Here is a 25,080-nt window from a genome sequence, read left to right as displayed (position 1 = left end):
CGAAATAATTCTGCTGGCAGATGTGGTCAGGAATCATGCATCTGCAGAAGAGCTGATTTAATGGAAATAAACTGAACTTTGTTCTGCCTGGAAGAGACGAGCAGATCAACTTGCCAATCAGTCACCTGTCTTACAGTAACTGGCTATGAGAACATGGCTTTGCCCATTAACTCAGCACTCGCTCCAAGCCATTCATGCTGGGTGTCTGTCTAGTCTTCCAGAAAGCCAGGCCATGAGCACCTCTCGTTGGATTATTTCTATGGCAGTATTATTACTGCTTCTCTCTCCTTCTCCTTCATTATTTTTTTTTCATTTATTAAAGGGGAAAAAACCCAGCCGTTCTCAATCCTGGATGGGATCTAACTGTGTCGGACAAATGTTGCAGGCCAGAGCAGTCTGATTTCAGCTTGACGTTTATGGGTCTGCAAACAACAGCAATATTTTCTCCCTGAAGCCAGCCAGTGGCTTTCTGCCAGCTCAGACAAGTAGGTGGGTGTTGGCCATACAGGGGGCTCAGCTAGCTCTGCAAACAGAAATTGGGACACCTTCCCCAGCTGATTGCTGTTAACTCCCTGTGTAGAGACTGGGATGCTGCAGCGCTACAGGGGTAAGGTCACACAGCAGGTGAGTGATAGAGCCAGGAGCAGTAGAACACAAGGACCTCCTGATTCAGACTTCCTGGTCTAACCACTTGACTGTTGTCTCCACAGCTAGAATGTTTGGAGTGGCCATTATAGGCCCCGTTAGGAGTCAGGTGGAGACAGGGAGGTTGGTCTGTCCTGTTAGCAGGCAGTGCAAGGCTTGTGTGTGTACAAGCTTGTGACCTAATTGGCTACTTTCTTTCCTCTGCTGTGGTTGCTGGTTGCTGCTGGGAGTGTTAAAATGCAAAAGGTGCCCTGAGGTTATGACTTAATTAATTAGTGTTTGCAAAGTGTTTGGAGATGCTCTGAGGAAGGGTATAGCAAGAGAGTAATGGTGCTGCTAGCGCTTTTGGAGGTGTCTGTGCTGTTGGAGGGAGCTACCTCCAGGTGTAGCTGACCCCAGCCCCAGAAAGCTGTGTATGGGAATGGGGAGATGGGAATGGGGAGATGTGAAGGCACTAGACAGTTTTTGGCGAGCTCACATGTGTGGTGTTTGCCCCAAAAGAGGGAAGCTAGCTAAACTCATTTGCTGGTTGTGGATCTATCCTGGGGAGGAGTTTAAAGGCTTAGTGTCTACCTTGCTGTGAGGAGCTCAGGTTCTATGACACCAGCATGTTGGTCCCTGAAATACAATGACGTGGGTAGTCCTTGTTTGGCATATGAAACCAGTTGGAGGGAAGACAAAAGCTACAATCCACTTCACAGTTTATTGTGCAGGGGGCTGATAATCCCACACCTATTTAATCAAAGGAATTGGCCATTTGCCATCTTCTGGGCTCTCTAGTCTTTTGAGGCATTGAAAACCAGCCCAACTTCAGCTTCAAGGACAACTCACTAAACTACAGCCCAGTCACCTTAACATCTTTGCCAGGAAAGATAATGAAGCAGTTAGCGGGTCCATTTGGAACCATCTGAAAGATAATAAGGTAGCAAGTAACAGCATGGATTTGTCAAGAACAAATCATGTTACACAAACCTTATAGTTTTCTCTGATAGGATAACAAGCCTTGTGGATAAGGGTGAAGCAGTAGATGTGGTATACCCAGACATCAGTAAAGCATTTGACACAATCTCACATGAGCTGCTTATAAATAAACTGGAGAAATACAGGCTGCTATCCATTGGATGCATAACTAGATGGATAAACATTGCCAACAAGTAGTTATCAGTTATTCACAGTCACATTGGAAGGGTATAACAAGTGGAGTTCTTCAGGGATCCATTCTGGGGCTTTTTCTGTTCAATATCTTCATCAACAATTTAGATAATGGCACAGAGAGTACACTTATAAAATTTGCTGGTGATACTAAGATGGGAGGGGTTGCAGGTGCTTTGGAGGAAGGGATTATAATTCAAAATTATCTGAAAAAACTGGAGAAGAGATCTGAGGTAAGTAGGATCAAATTCAGTAAGGATAAATGCAACACACTCCACATAGGAAAGAACAATCTGTTTCGTACGTGACAAAATGGAAAATGACTGTCTAGGAAGGGAGTGCCACAGAAAGGGATTTAGGGGTCATAGTAGATCACAGGCTAAATATGTGTCAACAGTGTGACACTTGTGAAAAAAACAGATATCATTCTGGGATATATTAACAGGATTGTTGTAAGCAAGACACAAGAAGTAATTCTTCTGCTCTACTCTCTGCTCATTAGGCCTCAATTAAAGTATTGTGTCCAGTTCTGAGTACCACATTTCAGGAAATATATGTACAAGTTGGAGAAGGTCCAGAGAAGAGCAACAAAAATGATTAACGGTGTAGTCAGTGACCTAGGGGAGAAGTTACTGTCCCCAAAACTATTTGAATCCCCAAGACAAGACCCCAGAGGCGCCATTCTGCGGACAGCTGCCCTTTCCGCAAGAGTGCCAAAATGTCTGATATTGGAGCTCTTACATGTTCTTCCTTCTCCTGGGCCCAATTGCAGGTGGTGAAGGAAAGGGAGTGTTAACTCTGGGCCTCAAGAGAAGCAGGGAGTAGTGCTGTGTCACCTGGCTGCTGCTGTAGGATGCTCTGAAGGAGGCAGCTTCACCTTCCTTTTGAATGGGAGGCACGTGATCAGCCACATAGCTGGAGTTGGCTCTCATCTCAGCAGCTGCAGCTCCCTCCCCTTACTGTGTTGTGATTTCAGTTTTGTCTCCAAGACTCCAGAGGAAAAGTCAGGGGCACCCAGAGAGTGATTAGTATGTGGACAGGGAAGACGCAACAGCTAGTCCTATCTCTGTAGGATGAGGTGAGGTATGTGCAGCTGTTCTCTGCCCAGCTCTCAGCATGACAGTGAGACCACAGGCAGAGCCAGGAAGGGAATGCATTAGCACCACAGGGTTTTGCAGTTTGCGTCCTGGAAAGAGCTATCAAATTTCAGTTGCCGGGCAATACAGCTATTGGGACATCCAGCTAATTACTGGAATATAATCCCCAGGTACCTGAGTTCCAAGGAGATGATCACCATGGGAGATAACACTTCATAAGAGCATGGCTTAACCTGAACCCTGGGGAAGGAGGGTAGAGTTGGAGGCGGCGTGTGGCAGTCCAGCACAGGACAAGCACTGTATGCTAGAGTTTTGTAAATGAAAAGATCCTGTAGAGGTCCCGGGACCTGTTGCTAAAGAGGCTGTTCTGTACAAGGCAGCTCCAGGTAGAAGATGAAAAAGACACTTCTATGCAACTGAAGCTGCAGGAGGGATTAAGGAGTCAGAATGTAGCTAGGTCAGTTGTTAATATTTCTTTTCTTCCAGTATGTGCCCTGGACTCCTAATGGCCCCAGATAGTCAGTGTGTCTGCTTGGTCACATCCAGAAGCTAGTACCTGCGGCAGACCCTATGCTGTGGGACTGGCTCAGGGAAGACTACTAACAGGAGTATGGACATAGCTTGTTGGCTCAGATTACAGTAGACCCCTGACTTACATGATCTCAACTTATGAGTTTCTTGCAGTAACGCAAGTTGAAATCTTGAATGACGGGGAGCCAGGAAAGAGGCTCCCCTCAACTTGCAGGAGCTGGGAAATGGATCAGCTTTCTGCGCTGGGCAGTTTCCCTGCTTCCTCAAGCGGAAGGGAGCCAGGATCCAGGCTGCCACCTGGTTCCTGGATCCCTGCCGCTCACGGGAACAGGGAGCCGGGTGCAGCCAGGACTGGGGAACCTGAAGGTGGCAGGACCCCTCCCACACCAGGTCCCAACTAGCATGAAATTTGACTTATGTGTGGTTGCTCAGGAATGCATCCTATATATAAGTCAGGGGTCTGCTATATCTGTTTTTCTAGTCCTTCTTGTTTTCCAGAAGCCAGACCCAGATGCCCAGTGCCTGAATCCGTCTAATGCCCAAGTATGGAATAGCCAGGCTATAAGAAAATACCTTCTGAAACCTAGTCCTTAGGCTTAGGAATTGAAGGGTTAATGGTCCTTACCCTGTCTAATGGAGCTGTGGGTGTTCCTGTTTGCATTGCATTTCCTGCCAGCATGTGTATACGCACCTGCAGTGTGGCGCCAGCCTCCTCCAGAATGCTAGTTCAGAGCACTTAGAACTGCCAAGGCTATTCTATACGATGGGAAGTGAGACGAAGATGACAGTTAGGGGTGAAATCATCTCTTCTGTGGATACCTCCTGTTGAAAGCTTCCTGCTGGAATGTTTCCTCATGGGGAGGGCAGTGATTTGACACAGGCTCCCATCCCTTCCATTCCTCCATTGCCCCACAGCTGTGCTTATGGTGAGGTTGGATGTGATAGCAGTAAGCAGTGGAAAGAGGAGAGGTAGGCAGCAGGTTCACAGACCCAGCCCAAAGTGATCTGTCAGACTGTGGTAGACATCAGGTCCTCCACTGCCAACTTCCTGGAAAGCAAAACCTGAGGACTGGAATGTCCAGAATGGACTTGGAGCCAGGGGCTTTGCAGGGGCAGCACTTGAGCAGCAGAGGCCGTTTGCCTCATGTCAGACCAGAGCTGAATGTTTGCTCCCTGACATAGGCTGGTTCTGGTCTGTCCCTACCCACGTGACCAGGAAGAGCGGAGGGGTTTGGCATGGGCTGAGCTGTGAGGTTAATGGTTCTCTCTCCTCAGTTAATGCATGCTTCTTTCTCTCCTTCTGGCAGAATCGGAGAGTCTTGTGAATGGCAACCACCAGCTGTCTCTGAATGATGTTCATAAAGGGCAGGGAATAAGGGCCCAGCCCAGCCACAGCTCCCTGGTCAGCTCCATCGAGAAAGACCTGCAAGACATCATGGACTCTTTGGTGATGGAGGAGTCGGGCTGCCCCAAGAAGAAGCTTTCTTCCAATGCCCAGTCACCTGTGTCCTCAGCAGTGAATGGCGGTGGACACTACTTCTTGTCTCCACCCTTGAGCCCTGGGGCCATGTCGGTGGGCTCAAGCTATGACAACACATCCCCGCCCTTCTCCCCGCTTTCTTCCCCAGCCAGTAGTGGCAGCTACACTAGCCACTCTCCCAGCAGCCAGGAGCAGGGGCCACCCATCCCACCAGTGGTGCCTGTAAGATCTTCAAGCTACAACCATGCCATGCAGCTCCCACAGCAGCGGCCACTTCCACCCCCAGGTGGGAGCGCCAGCCTGGACCTGAGGAGTTGGGCCATGGGCACAGATGTGACACAGCTTGCAGAAAGTCCTAAGATGCAGAGGAAGGCAGTGCATGGCAGTCCCCTGAGCCCCACACCTAGTCAGAGAACCCTGCACCCTGAAAGCCCTGGATTTTCAGCTTTCTCCAGTACCCAAAGAGCTGTTGAGAACACACAACTGGTCCACTCGAACCAGCAGGTGCCCCTGGTGTCTGTAAGCCTGAGCGACTATGGAACAGGGAGCTCCCGGGATCAGCCTACCAACATCCCCAGCAGCCCCCGTCTGGCACCCAAGTTTCAGTCACCATCTGCTCAGAGGTTGAAAATAGTGGGTCTGCAAGAGCGTCCACCCAGCCCCTTCAGGGAGGGCAGGGAACCCCCTTCTGGCATTGACAGGCACCTGGCCTCTAGCCCCTCCCATCAGGTGTTGGCAAGAGTCTTCCAGCCCCTGGAGACTGCAGGTTTCATCCATGTTAATCAGGGCACCCGCTCTCTGCAGCCCCCCGAGAGTCCCAGAGTGGGCAGGAGGAGCACGGAGAGCATGAGGGACTTGCCTCCCCTCAGTCCTTCTCTGTCTCGCCGGGCAGCACCCTTCCCCTCTGCCTTGTCTCCCCAAGCCAGGAACCCCCACGAGAGTCCGTTACAGCAGACCAAGCTGGCCAAGGAGGTTCCTGAGAGCCCTCGTGTACGGCGCAAGGCAGCCAGACCCCTAGAGAGGCATGAAGATTTCTCCTCCTCATCCTCTTTGACAGGGAAGAACTTAAGAACCAGAAGCCCCTCACCCATCTTCCAGGCAGAACTTGCCTCCCAGCGTAGGCCCAGCTTTGGCATCTCCCTCAGCCCTGCGTACAGCCTGGGGTCGCTGGCCATGCCTTCACCCCATCAGAGCCCCCGGGCACAGAGGAAGTTGTCAGGAGACCTGCGGCTGCCCGTGAACATGAGGGAACGCAAAAACAGCATCACTGAGATCAGTGACAATGAGGATGACTTGCTAGAATATCATCGACGCCAGCGTGAGGAGCGGCTGCGTGAGCAGGAGATGGAGCGCCTGGTGAGAGGCATGGCATGCCATGGGGACGGGATGGGATCTGGGGAGGGGTGGGGACTGGGGCCTGGTAAGGAGTCAGAGATGGTGCATAGCGGGGGAGGCACAATGGATAGATGCTGAGCTGTAGTGAAGAGGGAGCAGTGGATGCTGAGGGAAAATGAGGTGGTCTTTGGGACACACTTGTCAATACCATTGCCCATTCTGAGAGCAAAGGTGGGTGAAACAGTGGATGTTTAGGAATATCCGGTTTATCCAAGTCCCTTGTAGGTAGGAAGAGGATCCTGCTGTGCTGGCTGAGTTACTTTGACTTAGAATAAGGCTGGTCACATCCTGAGGCGTCAGTTTGTCCCAGAGAGGGTCAGGAAGCAGCCACCATGCTGCATGGTGGCGCTGGCCATGGGAGGCGGGGTACCGCGCTGGTTGGGTGCGTGGTCTGAGCTGTCAGTCTGTTACTGATGGGGTTTGACTCCTCAGCCCTTTTACTGCCCTGCCAACAGCCGAGTTGTACGATGTACACAACTTGCTGAGGTCTCCCGCAGCTGGAGCAGCAGTGATAGGAGCAGCCCCATGGTAGCTTGTTAGTCTGCTCAGCAGCTGGGTCAGACCCAGCTTGCCCCCCTCAGCACTTCATCCTTAGCTGAGGAGTTAATGTGCTACATCCTCCGACCTTCATTCATCACAGCTGTAAGCTCAGATGTTGTCCTCTGCTGTCTGGGTCTGTGCAGTTTTGTGTCAGTCTGGCAAGTTCATTGGAGCCCGGTGGGGACAGCTGCTGTCACCCTCACTCCCTGTCAGCCGGCATTCGCTGCGAGTGAGGCCCTGGCTGCAGTGATCCCTTTACCCTCTCTGCCTCTGCTCCAGCTGACGTGCTGCTTCATAGGACTGCAGCACTGCGATCCCTGCTGTAATGCCCATTACTCATCCGTGGCAGGAGGAACAATTAGTGATCATAGTAAGGCGCGTATTGTGAGCCCCAGGCTTGCAGTGTGCAACACAGCCTGCAAAGCTCTTGCCTTGTGTATGTGACCTACAAGCCTCCTCGCCCCTTCAGATGCCTGTCAGGGCTTTGGGAGGGGTACACAGAAAGCCACGTGTCCTGGATGGTTCCAGTCCATCCCTCGGAGAGAGGAGAGAGCGGAGCGCTCTGCTGACGGACGAGGGCCTTGGGGCAATGGCCACTGGGTTGCTCTGGCCTTGCCAGTCTCCAGGATGCATAGGCTCTGGGATCTCCCTTGCTCTGGAGCAGTCGACAGTCCCTCCCCTTAGCCTGACTGTGCTCCATGCTTGCACACCTGGCTGTGGGCCTGGTCCTGCTTTGGCATAGACTGATACGCAGAGCACATGGCGCTGTAAGGTGTGTACGTCATTGGAGAGCTCTCTGGTCTCTCCCCTCATCTCCCTGGTTCTTTCTCGTGCAGAGACCTGGGATTTTTTATACCCTCGCTGACGTTTTGGGCTTGACGCTTTCCAAGTCCAGACCTGCACCCAGACAGCAGGAAGCACTGGTCGTTGCAATACGGACTGGTGTATGCTTTGCAGAGGCCCTTGGATGTCTGGTTTTACTGCAGTTACTAACAGCTACATACCAGTAACGTGCACGGGTTTCTGAGCGTCTGGACTCCTTGCTTATCTGGAGAGATTAGCACAAGGAGCAGCACTTGGGCCTCTGTTTTGAATGCAGATAGTTGGACTACACAGAAGCTTATGTGCAATTAACCATCATAAAATGATAGAGAGCCTAATGGATTCACGTCAGGCCATGCAGCTAAGTCATCCTCATTTATGTGGCATGAACCGTAAATCTACAGAGTTGTGGGCTGTATCATTGACTCTTTGTGTACAGGGTGTGGTGTGAACCTAGAGGGTATTGCTTGGCAGAGTCTGTCCAGTGTGTGTAGGACTTTGAGGCCTCTTCTCTAAGTACAGGCCCTCGGGATTTGACTGAATGCTTTCTGAGGGCTGCCACACTGGGACCCCAGCTTCCTGTTACAGTAGTTAGCTGCCTGGGCCCTTTTAATTGCATTGTACGGATAAAGTTCCAAGGATGCTGACAGATGGGAGGTCCTGTGGCCATATAGGCCCTATATTTAGGCGATGGGACAGAGTTTTTATAGACTAGACAGCTGCCTGGCTGGGAAGAAGGGTGGGGTGTCCCCCAGGCATCTGTTTGTTCCTTTGTCTGTGTGTAGCCAATGAAGAGGACCAGTCCGGGGTGTTTGAAAGCAATTGTGTAGCAAACCCCCTTCTCTTGCTACCAGATGTTGTACTAGGCAAGCCAGGTGGTAGTTGTTGCTGCCCAGGAAAAGGGATCAGGGAGGCACCTACTGAGTGCATTTCTTATCTTAGGGGGTCACTGCCTCAGCCAGGGCCAGAATCACTGAAGATGGCTGCTGACCAGTGTTCCCTGTAAGCTGAGAGCTTGGGAAACCTCCCAAGAGATTCAGGTGCCACACCGCTGATTAGCAGAGTGCCCACAGCCACTCGGAGCCAGCAGCCTGTGTTTCTTTTAGGGGTGCACATCTGCACAGGCCTTGATGCACATAACAAAATTTGACAGAACAAAGCAGCAGTCATGTAGCACTTTAAAGACTAACAGGGCTACCTCTCTGTTACTCTAACAAAATTTATTCTGCCCATGGTGGAAAAAATCAGAGCGGGAACCCTGGTGGTGGCTATCAGTAGGTCTTCTATGGGAGTTCATGGAGTGTCTGGTCTATATCCCCAGGAAGCTGTCAGGCATCCAGCCATGTGCTTGGGAGCAGGGGAGCACAGCTCATCTCCCTGTCCATGGCCTCAGACTTCAAGGATATCATTTGACTAAGGCAAAGAGCTCAGTGCCTGAGATCTCTTTATGTAAGGCAGAGGGCTCCATGTAGGAAGTGGTGCCTTGAATCAGATGGGAATAACTCTGTGTGTGAAGAGGGTGGATAGGATGATGTCCCTGGCTGAAGGGGCACTTGAAAGATGATGACGAGCGACTTGTCAGATGGGGGTGGCCTCGGGTACAAAATAAAGAGATGCAGCAAGATTGGCACAGGCTAGTACTTGACAATCTCCTGGCACTGTGTCTGGGAACCCATGAATCTTCGTTCCCCAAGGCACTCACCTCCCGAAAGCCCCTGCAAGATTACACCGAAACAGGTTGCTGTGAGCGATCCCTCTCCTGTCACCCATTTCCAGCCTCTGACAAACTGAGGCTAAGGACACCGTTCCTACCCTCCTAGCTAGTAAGTGTACCTGACTTGATTTTGTTGACCTCTATCATATCCCCCCTTTAGTGTCTTCATTTTCTAAGCTGAAAAGTCCCAATCCTTTTAATCTCTCTTCACAGGGCACCCATTCCAAAGCCCTAATCATTGTGTTACCCTTCTCCGAGCCTTTTCCAATGCCACCGTATCTTCTCTTGTGTTGCCCAGCAGGGGCGCCTACCGTTGCGTTGTGTGCGGTAAACGCTGCTGCCTTCCCCATCCGCGGGAGTTGCCCTGCCCACAGCGCACGTTGTCAGTGCCGTCTGCAACGTGGGGAGTGCCGGGCCAATAGGCACTGCAGGAGTGCAAGACTGTTCTCCTTGGCACATAACTGTGTCCAGCACGTTTGTCCTGAGAGCCCCTCTGGGAGGAGTTGCCATTATACATAAACCTCTCTCTGTAGATTCCAGTGCGTGAGCTGTTAACACCCTCATGGGTCCCTGCTGTCACTGAGAGGGGAGTGCGTCTTTGGAGCGCTTTGTTCTGCTCAGCCCTGAAGAGAGGGGGCCCCGTTGGGTGTCTCTGTGGTGAGCTGTCCAGCCAGGGAGCTTTGAGCGTTTCCCCGTTTATTTCCCCGTTTCAGCACATTGTGTAGGAGGCCTGAGACACCTGGTGCAGGATGAGAAGGGTGAGGTGTCTAGGAGGCAGCCAGGCTCGGTGGAGTCACAAGGTATCAGTCAGGGGCAGGTGACTACCCCCCTCTTTTATTCAGGTCCTCTCTGTCTCAGGCTGTCTCCTCTGCTGCTCCAGCAGGAAGCTGACCTGGCTTATGGAGCCCACAGCCACTCTGCTCTTGAATGTCCTGTGCCCTGTGCAGCACTTTGCCTCAGGTCTCCCAGCCCAGCAAAGCCTCCTCAAGCCCAGTCAGCTCAGGGTTGCAACGGCCATCACACCCCTGGGGAGGCCAAGGCACAGGGAGAGCGTATGTCTTGATAAATGTCATGCACCATGCCAGGGACTTAGCTGGGACTAGAACTGAGTACCCTGCTCCTGCCTTGTACCCACAAGAGCACAATTCTTTTCACCCAAACTCAGGGGAGGACAGGGAATCCTTTCAGCCAGGTTGCGTCTGGCTGGGTGAGGGAGGGAGCCTTGATGACTCAGAACTCACTTTGGTTGGAGCTGCCAATTGCACTCAGACTACTTGATTCACCTTAAGGAAATAGCACTGTGTGGTGGGCATGAAGAGCCATGTAACTTTCCAGCCTCGGGCTGCGAGTATATCTCTGACTCGGAGCCAGTCACGTGTCTCCCAGAGGCCAGTGGGTTGGCCCCTTTCATGGGGTGGTGCTGAAGCCAGGTGGTAGAAGGGTGGAGGTGAATTGCCTTCCTGCAGGAACATCTGGCGGAGACTGTGCAAGTGAGACTGGATCTTTGTGTGAGTATGTGGACCTGGGGGGAACAGGTTATGTAGGTGTGGGGCTAGCAGGAGCAACTGTGAGCCGAGTGCTGAATCCCTCTGAGCACTTCTTTTGTAGCTGCTGCAGTTTGTTCCTCACTACCAGTGGCTTTCTTTTTTCCCCTGCCCTTTGTTGCTGTGCCCTGACTTTTGGCACCGTTCTCTTCCTGTGCTGTACCTGGGCTGGGAACTCACCTGGGGTGGAGTGGGTGGGTGCTTGTGTGGCCTGCCTTAAGGCTGTGATAGGCCAAAACTAAGCTCATTCTGCTCTGTGGCCTGATTTCCAGCGATTGTTCGACGTGGGCAGGGGTAGCTTGGTGGTTTAAGGATTGGCCCGCTAAAGCCAGGTTAGTGAGCTCAATCCCTGAGGGGGCTATTTAGGGATCTGGGGCAAATTAGGTTTAAAAAAAGAAATTAGAGGATGGAGAGAGGCTGTTCTTGGTAGTGGCAGAACAAGGAGCAGTGCTCTGAAGTTGCAGTGGAAGAGGTCTAGGCTGGATATTAGGAAAACTATTCCTCCAGGAGGGTGGTGAAGCTCTGGAATGTGTTACCGAGAGAGGTGGTGGAATCTCCATCCCTAGAGGTTTTTAAGTCCCAGCTGGGATGATTTAGTTGGGGTTGATCCTGCTTGAAGCAGGGGGCTGGACTCGATGGCCTCCTGAGGTCCCTTCCAGCCCTGGGATTCTATGACTGGAATACCAGGCGGCTGCAGGTAGGGACTGATGTCACTGTGGGGGGGTGGGGGGGGTGTTTGTCTGGGTTCTTCAGAGACTTTACCTGAACTTGCAGAGCTGTTTCCTTGTTGGCAGCACCTTTGTGGCATGTGCCCCATATCTGTGTGGGTCCATCAGGTCACTGTCTTCCCAGCCCAGTGGAGATTGGCTGTTACGTTGGATTGTGAGTGTGTCTGCATTTGCATAGGCACACAGAGCGATTCCTTAGCAGTCGCTGAGTCACAGGACAGCACTGGCATATGCAAGTTAGGTGATGGGAGCAGCATGTTGGGAAGGAGGAGAGGCTGAAAACTTCTTGGACTAAATTCCTGGCTTTTATGTCCAGGGCCGGGTTACCCCTGAGGACCAGCCCTGTGGGTGGGTGTGGGGGAAGAGAAGGGAGCAAGAGGAGCAGTTGCCCCCTGGGTCCAGTGTTTCGTGGGGGCAGCACAGTGGCTGCAGTTCCATGTGTCTCTGAAGTGCCTGGGCAGTGCTGCTCTGGCTCTGCACAGCAGTGGGGAAGTGGGAGGTGCCCAGTGCTTCCGTCTTGCGGCACTGAGGTCTGAATAGGCCCTGCCCCTTCTGACCTTGGCTTGGAGCTGGGCCCCCTCCCACCTTGCTTTGGGGGCTGTGGTGGCTGCTGGCTTCACCACGGAGGGCAGCTAATTCAGGCGCTTTAAATGCCGGGAAAGGGCAGCGAGCTGCTGTGCGCTGCCTTCATGTGAACTGTGTGGGCGGCATTCCATCGGTCTTCAGAAATTCCTTGGGCTGGAGAGCAGCATGTGTGCAGCTGGCTGGATGCTGACAGCAAAGGGACTGGGACTGGCAGGCCTGGGGAGTGGTGACAAAGGGTTGCACGCGATGCTCCTGCTCATTTTCTATCCATGTGCAGAATAAATTTTGTTATGTGCGCTGAGGCATGTGAAGATGTGCACCAGCAGAAGCACTTGTTGTCAGCTGGGCGTGCTTTGCTGCTCTGCTGGGTGGCATTTGACTCTCTCCTGGCTCACAGGGAACGCTGGCTGCAGGCACCTGTGGGATGGGATGGGGTGGCTTGAGCAAGCCTCTCCGGGGTAGACTGGTTTCTGCATACCAGACGAGTGCTGCATAGTGTCTTGCAGTGGGGTCAGGTACCTGTTTGTTAGTGGTCACAACAGGGCGCTACAAACCTGAAGCTCTGGGATCATCTCCCAGATGCTCCATGAACCTGGTGTTTGGCCGGGTTCCCCTGTATGGAACAAGTGATCCAAACAGACCTTTCCTTGTCCCTCCTCTTCGTGCACGGTGAGTAATAGCAGTTTACTGTGGCCCAGAGCCAAGAACGGCTGTGAGCAGCATCTGGTGGAAGGGGTGGAGGAGGAGCACCAGAATGTGTTGTGTGCGCACTGTTTAACTCATGAGCGAGAAGGGCTGTTGATTCACCCAGGTAAATCAGGCTTTAGCTGAATGTGTCCTTTCACCTCCCAGGAGCAAATGAATGAGAACCAGGTTCCTCTGCATCAGGTGGGGATTTGTGGGGCCCTGGAAGAGCACAGTCTCAGCCCTCCTGATGTGCAGCGGTAGAAATGACTGGCTTCGGCGGGTCTGGTTTGTCTCCTTCGGGACAGCGGATTGGTTGCCTTTTGTAAATAGGGGTGGGGTGCCGTCTGGTTTGTAAGTTGCAGCAGTGTAGTGGAGTATGAGATCTTCTTGGTGATCTTGGACACTGCAAGGAGAGGTGGGGAAGGGGTCCATGTATTCAGCTCCCCGGGTGACTAGTAGTGTGAATAAGTCCCTGCTATGAGAGCATGACTTTGTCCTGAGAACATCCCCTTGGTAATACAGCATCAGCATCTCCTTAGTTCTCTACCCAGATGGGAAGCAGGAGCTGCTAAATGCTGGAGGCTCGGGGATGGGAGGGAGGGTGCTTCTGTGGCTGGAAGAGACAGCAAAAGCCACTGAGGGAGCGTTGTCTCATTGTTGCAGAGGCTGTTGCCACAGACGCAGGCAGGATGCCATCTGGGTTGATTTGCTGAGGGTGGGGGTGCAGAGAGGATGTTGGAGTGCCCTTATTTTCCTTTTTCTCTCCCCCAAATGTTCTGGACCAACAAGATGGGCTCCACTGAAAACAACGTAGGTTTCTCCTGTATCTCCTTCCATTCCCACTCCAGGCAAGGCAGGCTGGCTCCACACCCAGCCAGTGGAAAGGAGGACTCTGGGTGCCTCCCTGTTGGCTGTGTGGAGCTGTGCTGCCGAGCTCTCTCAGTGGCCATGGAATGAAGCGCTCAGACGGAGCTTTACAGCTCATGAAAAATCTCCAGGTGCCCTTCTGGCCTACAATGCCTTGGTACATATCCAAGTTCTGGGAGAGGTCCTGCTCTTGACTCAGCTCTTGGCACCAACAGGCCATTGTTTCGCAGCCCTGATTCAGCGAAGCAAGTGTTCTGTAGTATTATTTTGGCTTTAAACCAAGCTTAGTCCAGTTTTGAAGTTAGTTGCTTAGGAATCCATTTAAACTAAACCTCAGTCAGAGCATCCACACACTGGCCTGCTCCAGTTCATCTGAATGGGCTTAAAAAGAGCTTAAGTTAAACCAGTGCTGCTTGCTTAAGTGTGCCCAGCCTCTACCCCATACCCTTGTAAAAGCCAGCGGGAGAGTTGTTTCAGGCTGTTCCCTTGTGCTGGGGATCCTGGTTGCTGCTCCTGAGCAGAGTCAGAATGACTCTTCACACCAGCACTTCAGCTCTGTGAATGTACCATTGAGCTGCATAAGCCTAGGTTGCTCGAGTGTCTCAGTGCAGCTGTGTTGGCTAAAGGCCTGAGCATCAGACATGGAGAGGAAGCTCCTGGAATTGCAGAGTTCATTGAGTTCCTCTTCCTCCTAGGTACCAGGCTGGAACTACACCGTGCACACCCACGCTGTCATAGGAGAACCATGGCACAGACACAGCTGGCCCAGGACAGCTAGATTAGGTTTGCAGGGCTTGGTCTAATGGGCTAAAAGTTACTGAGCAGATGTTCAGGCTCAGGGGTGAGCCTGGGCCCTGGAACCCTGCCCCCTCACAGAGTTCCAGAGCTTGGGCTCCAGCCCCAGTCTGAACACCAGTTTTACAGCCCTGCAGCCCCAGCCCTGCGAGCCTGAGTTAGCTGAGCTGGGCTAGCCACAGGCATTTCATTGCTGTGTACTTGTACGCAGAGGGTCTTTGAGCCACGACTTTTAAGTCTAAGATCCTGTTTGCTATTCGTGGACATTACAGATCCCCTCAGTGCAACTGGCAGCAAGAGAGATTTCTTCCCAGACATCTGAACGAGAATTTCTCCTCCCCTTGTTTCTGGGCTGGTTTATGTGATGTTCCCCAGTGGCAGCTGCAATTCACTGGGACTGTATGTGCATCCTGGAGGATCCCAGGCTCCCTGGAATAAGCCATGTTAATGAGATACAGCTGGATAGCTCTGTGTTGACTAGCCCCTGAGAATATAGGGGGATTCATTTTCCCCAGGGTGTCAGAATGGAGATGGGGCAGCTCTGGAATCAAAGGAAATGGTACACTCTGGAGTGAGCTTCCCTATGTTGTATAGCTCACTGCCATGTAATCCAGGCCCAGCCCACGTGCACCAGGAATGACACTGCAGGAAGAGACGAGAGAAATGAATGTTCGTGGTGTTTGGGTACTTTATTGGACGTGCCTGTGTCATGGCTTGGGCCAAACAGGTGTCTCTGTCCCCTCTGTCGGGTCCAAACGTGTTGGGAAGATCTGGGAATTGGTGGGAGGATGAGTGGCCAACCAGAGCCACCACCTCTATTCCCTGCATGTTAACTGTGATTGCTGCTGCCACCACATGCAGGCAGGGACCAATGCATGGAAATGAGACAAGAGTCACATCCCCCAGGGTCTCTGGGCTGAACAGAGCAAGGCTGAGCAAAGGGCTGTCATGCAACCTGCCTGCTCCTCCCAGTAGGACTCCTACTCCCATGCAACATGCTGCCCCGAGCTGGTTGACCAAGACTTGTGACGGAAAGCTGTGTGTTCCTCTGGGGCTGGCGAGAGCAGGGCCAGTGCGTGGGGGAGAGAAGGGTTGGCAGGATCCATGTTTTAGTCCAACACAAGCGTCACTTCAGGGAGTTTGGTGTCATAGGCTGGGGCAAGGATGGATGGAGTGGAAGAGGGGAAAGACCTGGGCAGTGGGGCCGGGGTCCACATGCCTCCCACTTCCTGCTTGCTTGGCCCCCACATACGTATGTGAGGACCCATCCCAGCAGGCTCCCTATCCACACCTTCCTCCTTCCGATCCCTGCCCAGGAGCGCCAGCGGCTGGAGACCATCCTGAACCTGTGTGCAGAATACACCAGAACCGATGGCAACATGGACACAGGCAACTCGCACCAGCAGTTCCCAAGTGATGGAGATGCCACCACCAACATCTTGACAGGCAGGAGGCACTCCAGGGGCTCAGCCAGCTTGTCTGCCTTGGGCCTCAACAAAGCCACAGGGGAGACTGGAGAGTCCACAGGGCCCCAGCAGAGTGTGAGCCTAGAGAAGTCAGATGAAGAGAATCTGAAGGAGGAGTGTAGCAGCACAGAGAGCACGCACCATGAGGTGGGGAGAGGCAGGTCCTACTGCATGGAGAACGCTCACCGTGAGGGGTGGGGGGTCAGGGCGTCTCCAGCCTGGGCAGCAGCATGCACAGTGAAAGAACGAGCGGCCCCTCACGTCGCACACAGTGTGCGTCACGAGGCGAGTGGGAGCAATGCCCACAGCGCAGTAGAGCACCTGCTGTGAAAGGAGGTGGAGAGGCAGAGCTCATCCTGCAGGAGACTCTGCTGCTGCTGCTGGACTCAGACGTGCTTGTGATCCAAGCCACACAGGGACAGTGGTGAGCTGCGGGGCATGTCAATGCGGAGCCCCGTGTCTAGACACTGCAAAGTTGACAGTGTGGCCTGTGGAGTGGCAGGCACTGAGCAGAGTGGGCTGTTATTGCGTATGCTCCCCTCCTCTCCAGGAGAGTCCCACCTTGTGTCTGATGTACTGTGCCTTGAATGGGCTGGCTGGGGCTGGGAGTGGCTGTGAGCTCTGAGGCAGGGCCCTCTTCTTGCTGAAGTGATGTGGGCACTCCTTACTCTGCGAATAGCAAATAAGCAGCTGCCTGGTGATGTTGCCTTTTTTCCCAAGCAGCACGAGGACTTGATAGGCTCCAAGACCAAGGAGGTCACCCTGCTAGAGGAGGAGTGGGTGCGGGTGCTGGGCCGCGTGGATGAGCTCAAGAGCCATGTCAAGGAGCTGGAGCAGCAGCTCCAGGAGTCATCCCATGAGGTGGGCAGAAAGCTTTTCTACTGCTCCTGGGGCGGGGGAAGGGGGCAGGGCAGCTTGGGGGCCCAAGATGGAGCCCTATGCTGGACCAGGGTGCGGGGTCCTGGCTGCAGACTAGTGGTGGAACAGTGCTGTAGAGACTGGTTCATCCAGCATCCTGAGTCCCACTTCTCAAGTTCTTTTGGGCTGTGGCCTAGACCTGGACCTGGACTAGAGTTTCAAATCTGACCCCTTTGAAGTTGTTTTGATTTAATTTGTGCGGGCAGGGCGGTGGTTCAGAACTAACCCTAGCGGCTTGCATCTGGCCCTGATTTGAGCCTGGGTGGGGCCTGTCTCAGACTCCTGCGTTTTATGGGGTAGAGATCTCTTGTGGAGGGCATATGAGGTCTGAGAACCATCAAACCTTAGCCATTAGCCTCAGCCCTGATTTCCATCTGGGCTTGATCTGAAGCCAGATGCCCTCCTTGGCCCATCTCAGCCAGCAGAACCATGTCCACCCAGGTGTTGCTGTGCCTCTGGGGAGCCCTGCAGTGTGGTTGGGAATTGAAGGCTGGCACAGGGTAGCACTGTTGTAACATGGCTGTGTCTGCCTAGGCGGAGATGGAGCAGGCACTGCTGCAGGGGGAGCGAGAGTCGGAGATGATAGAGCTGCAGCAGGAACAGAAGATCGTGCAACAGCTGCAAGAGAAGCTTTGCGAGCTGGACTCCAGCATCCAGAAAGAGCGGGATAAGGTAAATTCCAGACCTGAGAGTTCCATTGTGTTCATCTTGGAACAGTAGGTGCAGGGTGCTCCCTAGAGCCCCCAAGGGACTGCTCAATCCCAGGTCCTCTCCCTGCTGGAGAGTTTTGTCTGTGCACATACACTGGCTCCAGTGCCAAAGAGACTGACCTGGCTGATCTAGGAGGACAAGAGCATGGGTTCTGCGCACTTCACACACTGTCCCATCCCCAAGAAAGCCTGTGTCGCCTGCCTTTGGGCCCTCTTTCTCAAAGGCTTTTCCATCACCTCCTAGGTGGACATCTCAAGTGCGCTTTTCATGAGGAGGGGGTTGCTCCTGGTGCCTTTACCCACCCCCAGAAAGAAGGTGCTGGATTTACTGTGGGCACTTCTCTATTCAGTGAATTTCCCTTTTCTCTGCCCTTGTGTGAGGTCCTTGGGCAGACTGGCCAATAGCTTGGGAGCTTTGTCAGCCTGTCTGGGGTTGGAACTGTCCATTTTGAGATGCTGGTGGAGGAGTGCAGCTCTTTTTGGTGCTTGGGATGCTCTTTGAGAGTCATCTTTATACTCACTGAACTTTTCCATAAGATGCCAATCTCTGGAGCTTGCTCCGTTGGTTTCAGCCTTCTCCTGGGCAGGACATGGGTTACTGGCCCCTTGCTTCCTACTCTGGCATTAGTGTATAAGGTTTGGCAGAGAGTTTGTCAGTCCTCTATCTGTTCCAACCAACTGACAGCTGCAGGTGCTCCTGTGCAAATGGTGATGACAGCTGCAGTGCTAAGGGTGCTGGAGATCCCTATGTTGCTCCATTTAAAGTATCGTTCAACTTTGACCATCATGCCACCATGGGGTCATTAATTTCCCAGCTTGTTGGCTGTTACATGGTTGCCAGCACACTGGAGAGGAGTGGGGAGAAGAGCCTCAATGTATTTCCAAAGATCATTATCACAGCCCCCCTTCCAGATTGGGGGTCTTGCTTGCTTCCATGCTTCTTAACAGGAAAACAACACTTCCACGCATTTGTGGAAACATTCACCACTCTAGAAAGGGATCTGACTGCAGCTTACTCTGTGATACCCCAGGCAACCTTCCAGCCTTTGCCCGCAATAAGCCTTTCAATAACCTCTGCAGGACAGACTACCCCCATCCCTATCGAAAATAGTACCAAGCCCCCTTTTCCTGCTGATGATTTTTGCCCGTCACAGCAGCAGAACCATCTGCAAGTGTTCCCTCAGAACTGCACGTTTCTCTGCAGGGGCCTATCCCAAGGAGTTTGGCTGGAGAGATTCCATTCCCATGCAGGAAGGTAGCTGACTGCAGTGGAGCACAGTCCTGGGCTTGCCTGGAATGTGTCACTCTGCGGAGCCAGGACTGATGGGAGATGAGCACATTCCAGCCTGGTGACATCAGCTTTCACTCTCTGTCCAGCTCGTTTAGAATCGTTGCCCTGGTCCCTCTGGGGATTCCATACGACCCCATTCAGTACATGGGTGTTTGTGCAGTCCTTGGCCTCTCCATGGCAACCCAATAGGGATGTAGCCATGCTGGCACCATGGCTGGAAATGCACCAGGTCCTGATTCATGTAATTGGTGACTGTTTCTGAGACTTGATGCGGTGAAGCCTATGAGTAGCAGGCTCTGCTGGATGCAAGCAGGCCACCCCACACAGATCCAACACGCTGGTTTTTTTTTTCCTCTCTCAAATTTTACAGACCTTTTAAAATAAATCCTAGTGAAACAACTAGCTCCGTATGAACCAGGAGAGGGACTAAAAGAAACCCCACTCCCAAAGTCTCTTCTGTCTTAACCTTTTGCTTTCCTACTCAGTCTGCACTAACTCACTCTAACACTGCCCACTCTTAAATGTGTCTAATCCGTCATGCCTCTGCATGGAGTGAGGCCCCACATAACCTCCAGCGCCTGTGCAACTGTAAACACCTGGGCTGCAGTTCTTCAGCACCACTGTTCCTTGAGACAGGTCCTCAGAGCCTCCCTGAGCCAGTAATCTGTGCTTCTGGGATAGCACCTGAATCCATTGTTTGTATAGATCCAGGTCTTAACTCCGAAAGGTTGTGTGAGAGAAAGAGAGAGTCATGGATCGATGTTCTTAATGTTCCTGGTTTTTATATTTCTTTCCCAACATTTAACCCCAAGATTAGACAAAGGAGAAGGTGCAGGGACCACATCAGAGACTGTCAGAGTAACTGCAGCTGGACGTGTGCGTCTGGGAATATTGTTTGCTTTACGCAAAAGACGATGAAAAATCAACGTTAATAGACTTCGATGTTTGATCTAGGCTGAGAATTCAAGGTTTCTTATGTGATCTTTATTCATCTTGATCTGAATGAGCAATATGGAAATCCATTCTTCATTAGTGAGCATACCATTGGCTGCTCCTCTGACCATTTAGACCCTCTCTGTGAGGGGTCTGTGGCTGGGTCTACACTTACCTTGAATATCGATGGCTGCTACGGTCACTTGCATACCTAAAATCAATTCTGCAGCTATTGAGATTCGTCCCTTTCCTCATTGCAGAATGCTGGCAGGAGTGCTCCTCCCGTTGGCATTCCTTAATTCTTGCAGCTCGCAAGGAGGTATGGGGTCGACATTGACCCTGGAAAGCTAAACGGCACCACCAGAAGATCAAACTCAAGTGTTTGATCTTCCACGGCAAGTATAGACCCAGCCTGTGACTGCTTACCAATTCTTAGTGGCATGGTATTCTCGCATTCAGGTTAAATTGGGAATATGGTTGCCCATTCTAGCCCAGCTGTAACCAGCTGCTTTGACTTTCTTTTGGTTGTAGCGTAAATGGGTTTCTGATGTATGCACTAACCCAGGGCACTGACATGCACAGAGAGAGCTGGACTCTTGTGTTGATGGGGTCTCATTCTCTTTCCCTATTGGTTACAATGTACCATTTCCTGGCCTTTTGCTAGATGCTGATAGAGGGAGTGAGAGAGGATTGTGTTAGTATTTCCTCCAGCTCCTCAGAGGATGTTATGCCTGTATTTTTCTGCACTGTAATTGTGGTGCTTTAACTGCTACCCCATTTCCCCCAAAGTGAAGGAAGCATCCCACGTGACGTTCTGCATTTGCAGGTATTCTTGGGTTTTTTCATGGGACTAATTAGGTGATGTAAGCTGCAGCATGGAGAATTTGTTGCAGGCTGAGAACCTTGGGACACAGGGAGTTATATGCTGACAAGTGGCTTGTCGGTAGCCACAAGGTATCCTAGAGATAAGGGGTAGAGTTCCATTCTGCTAGCTTCGTGTCAGTTTGGGGTGACAGTGATGTAAAACAGATGTGAGTGGAGAATCAGGCCTCCCTCCCCTCTGGGTGGGAGAGTGAGGGTGTGAACCTATTTCTTCCTCTCTTTAGACCAGGCACAAGTGTCTCCTTTATATCCTCTCTGTCACTAACTCAAAACCCAAAATGTTCCTGAGGACCCAAGGAGTTAACCTGCATTAACTGAAAAGAGATGGGATCTTATTCTCATGTTCCTTGTGTTGTTCATATGGAAACCAGAATGACAGGACTCTTGACTGTTAGGCTATGTTTACACTGGCCCCTCCCTTTTGAAAGGGACATGCAAACATGGTGGATAGAATATGCAAACGAGGTGTTAATTTGCATATTCAGTGCCTAATTTGCATAACACCCACCACTCCCTGTTCTGGAAGAGCTGCTTTCGAAATGTGAAACAGCCTTGTAGATGGGGTTCTTTCAAAAGGAAGCCCCGCTTTTGAAAGCACCCTTCTTCCTGAAAAAAAATTAGGAAGAAGGGTGCTTTTGAAAGCAGGGCTTTTTTTTTTGAAGGAACCCCATCTACACGGCTGTTTTGCATTTCGAAAGCAGCTCTGCTGGAATGGTGAGTGGCTGTTATTATGCAAATGAGTCAGTGCATATGCAAATTAGCATCTCTGTTGGCATTTTTGATCCACCGTGTTTGCATGCCCCTTTTGAACGGAATGGGTTAGTGTAGACGTAGCCTCAGAGCAGTCTCCACATCCGACCTCCTTTAAAATTACTTGACGATGTCCTGGGTTTGACCTATATGTTATAAAATGATGTTCCTGAGATGTACTTAAAAGAAAACATAGGACCTATGAAACTGCCCCTCTGATGACAAGCTATGCAGGACATCTAATTGACAGGTCCATTCCCAATGCTGTGCTGATGTCATCCTTGATGATGAAGCCTTGTCAACGTTAATTTGTTCGAGGCCCAGAGGGGGCCTGGTATGTGCTTGCTGTAAAGCATTTGTCTTGAGACGTGAGACTGAGATCCATCCCTGAACAATAGCTCTTCTAATCCAACCCAGCCCCGGGTGCCAGTGGCTTTTGCTTTTTAAATCTTCTACAAAGTGACACTTTGACATACCCCTCCCCGTGACCTTTTGTTGCTGGCTTGAGCCACTGTCTAATTCTCCAGCTTCTGCATGGCCCGGATTTGAGAAGTGTGTTTTCTCTCTCTCTTGTTTTGTTGTTTTGTTGTTTTTCCCGTGATTCAGGAAAGGGCAAAGGTTGATGCTGAAAGGAAGGAACTAGAGAAACTCCAGACACTTTACAATGAGTCGAAGAGCCAGCTTGATAACTGCCCTGAGTCAATGTGGGAGCAGTTACAGGACCAGATGAGAAGGGTCAGTGTTTAACCCCCACCCTCCTGGATCACTGGCCCCCTCAAACTCCATGCCCACAGCTTCACCTGAACCAGCACTCGACTGGTATCGTGTACCACACTGAATGCAATACAGCAAGGGCTGGAGGAGGCTGGCATCCAGATGCCATGGTATTGGTAAGCTCACCACCAGGATGTAGCCTAGCTGATGCGCCAGTATCTTGCAGACTGATTCTTCCCTCCTGTTGATACTGTAGTCAGTTCCACATGACCCTGCCTCTGAATGACATAATGTCTCACTGCAGCCTCTCTTGGCAGGAAGTGACGAGGGGCAGGTTTCTGGCACTTGTTCTCTCCTCCTTTTCCTACTGGCCCCTTCTCTGGGCACTGCTGCCCTTCTCTGGGAGGTATTAATGTGACAAGTGCTGCAGGCCCCATCCTGTCATATTACTGCCTGGACAGGGAATTTGAGCATAGGCTCAATGTAGTACAAATTCCCGTCCCCAGATTTGAGCTCAGTCCCATCCTTCCCCAGCCTGCCAACAGAGACAGCTCTGACTTTGACAGGTGCTCTTCATCAATCATGGAAAACAGGCAGCTCCCTGACCCTTGTCTCCTTAAGTAAATCCTTCACCTAGATGCTGCTCCCGAGCACCTGCCTCTGCCAGGGACTCCTCCTGTGCTGCTGGAGGCCAAGAGATACGAGGTGAGGTTTCTGTTTGGGCAGTTTCTGTAGAGGAGTCTTAGCACTGGGGCACAAAGAAATGAATGTCCAGTTCAGAGTCCTCATTACTTAGACTGGACCTGCCGAGTGGAACTCTTGCTCTGCCCATGGAACTGCAGTGCATCACAGATACTCCGTTTTGCTAGCGCTGGAAGAGGCCTGTTGCAAATGCACATGCAGCCAGCCCTTGGGTGCTACACTGATACTGGACACGCAACTTTAGCCTTACTCCAGCCCCTCTGAAAGTAGAGGCTGACTAGTCTCAGGGAACTCCGTGTCAGTTTTCTGCTGCTTCCTGTGAACATGTGTTTATAGAGCCCTGACCAGTTACGGTCAATATCACAGAGCTGCAGGATTTTTCCCCATTAGCCAAGTTTTTCCAGTAGCGATCTGGCCCTCCTTGGCCTGGGAATGGAATCCCAGCCTTTTATTGTGTCCAGCTCTTTTAATGCAATAAATGAAATATTTTTCTGGTCCCCCCAGGAGTCACACCTAATCCCAGATTGAAAACCTTTGTCCAATTTAAAGTGGAACCCAGCTGATGTCTAATGCAGTGAGTGAAATGCTGAGACATGTAGAGCAGAAAACCATTATCTCCCCCATTGGCACTGAACAGGCACGTTTCCACTCAATAGATGCTACAGTGTTTGCAGGGAAAAATTGTTCCTTGAAATGGGGGGCAGTCTGACTGAAAATCATGTATTTTAAATAAAAAACAAGCTCAAACCTAACCCTAACTTCTGCAGCTTGTTACTGACCGCTGGAGTGACTGGAATGTAGAAGGTTTAAATCAGATGCAATGTTAGCCTCCTGCTTCCTCCACCACAAAGCTAGCCTGGTCACTTTCCTTTTTGAGTTTCTGTGCCTTAGCTCCTACGGGGTATACAAGAGATGCAGAGGGATGTTTTCATCCATACAAAACCTTGATTAATAAAAAATATATTAATAACTAAAGGCTCTTGCTGTTAGAATAGAATTTACAAACCCTGAATTTTATCCACACTTGCCTAGGAAATGCCATGGACATTTAAAACTACATGAAACAAATGGTTATTAAACCAAACTCAGACCTGCACCGTCCTGGTAGTCCCTGGTAGTCTTGTCCATCTCTGGGCTATGCGATCACTTCCCTGGAGCACACTAGCACGTTGGCTTGGCCATATGAACTATGTTAGCACAAAACCTTCATGTAACTCCAGTTCAGCACTCCAATCCCATTAACCCATCTCCACTGAGCACCCCGCTGGCGCCTTCCGTAGAAGTAACAAGAAAAAAAAAGTAAGGGAACACATAACACTGTATGAATTTCTGCTGCCAGATATCAGTGGGCTCTGCAGAGCCCCTGCTAAGGCTGCTTTGTCTTGACCCCTCTTTCCAGAAGTTTGCAAGCCTGGGCAGTCCCGTGGTGCAGGGTCTCCCACACACCATCCCCTTTCTCAAGCTGTTATCTATTTGTCTGCCATAGTTGGCAGGAAACTCTCTGGGCTGGACCTCTCCCTGCTGGCGTGTCAGCATAACATGGGTTTGCAACACTGTGGGGAGCGGGGGATGGATCCAGCCAGTGAGACTCATGTGGCGTGTGCACTTCTTGTCTAGAGTGTGAGCATGTGGAGCAGGAGACCTTGCCTTTGTAGGTCCCTGGGCTGGGCACAGTTACCGGTCCCTGATGAGCAGGAAGTCCATGATATATGCTCAGTCAGAGCCACCAGCTGTGCGTTGCCCTATACCTCCCAACAAGCAACGGGGTGTAGCACTTTCCTCCTGCCACAGCAAATGGAGCTTTGCCCCTTGCTTTCTCAGTGACCTGCTCTCTTGTCAGAGCAGTCCCTGCCCGGTACGTCTGTGCGCCACGGGCAGGGAGTGTGCCTAGGAGGGAGGCATCTCTACTCCAGAGGGCGCTGAGCAGCCCTGTTTGTGTGTGTGAAGGAGGCGGAGGCCCTGGAGGCAGAAACCAAGCTGTTTGAGGACTTGGAGTTCCAGCAGCTGGAAAAGGAGAGTCGCCTGGAGGAGGAGCGCGAGATCATGAGCCAGCAGCTCCTGCAGAGCAAGGCGGAGTGCCATCGCAGTGTCGCCAAGAGGAAGGTGGGGGACCTGTGGGCAAAGACTATGGA

At 51.7% G+C, this 25,080-nt stretch overlaps 1 protein-coding gene across 22 annotated transcripts in view; it reads left to right on the top strand.

Moving 5' to 3' along the window:
- The window catches only part of PHLDB1 (pleckstrin homology like domain family B member 1), a 110,537-nt gene that overhangs the window by 55,817 nt on the left and 29,640 nt on the right, over nt 1–25,080 (top strand). For 16 of the 22 annotated variants that reach the window (XR_012642555.1, XM_074977173.1, XM_074977171.1 and 13 more), the window contains 6 exons: nt 4,733–6,261; nt 15,899–16,195; nt 16,772–16,909; nt 17,501–17,638; nt 22,139–22,267; nt 24,896–25,051. Coding sequence is in view for 21 of the 22 variants with exons in the window: in XM_074977173.1 (XP_074833274.1) it covers nt 4,733–6,261; nt 15,899–16,195; nt 16,772–16,909; nt 17,501–17,638; nt 22,139–22,267; nt 24,896–25,051 (2,387 nt within the window). In the remaining variant the exon portion in view is untranslated. The remainder of the gene's footprint in view (nt 1–4,732; nt 6,262–15,898; nt 16,196–16,771; nt 16,910–17,500; nt 17,639–22,138; nt 22,268–24,895; nt 25,052–25,080) is intronic. The other 6 variants (XM_074977176.1, XM_074977190.1, XM_074977184.1 and 3 more) reach the window with 1 other exon arrangement.

Source organism: Carettochelys insculpta, chromosome 25 (genome assembly GCF_033958435.1).
Source record: "Carettochelys insculpta isolate YL-2023 chromosome 25, ASM3395843v1, whole genome shotgun sequence".
Classification (NCBI taxonomy): Eukaryota; Metazoa; Chordata; order Testudines; family Carettochelyidae; genus Carettochelys; species Carettochelys insculpta.
Note: the sequence above shows the minus strand (reverse complement) of the source record. Positions and strands in the feature narration are given on the sequence as shown.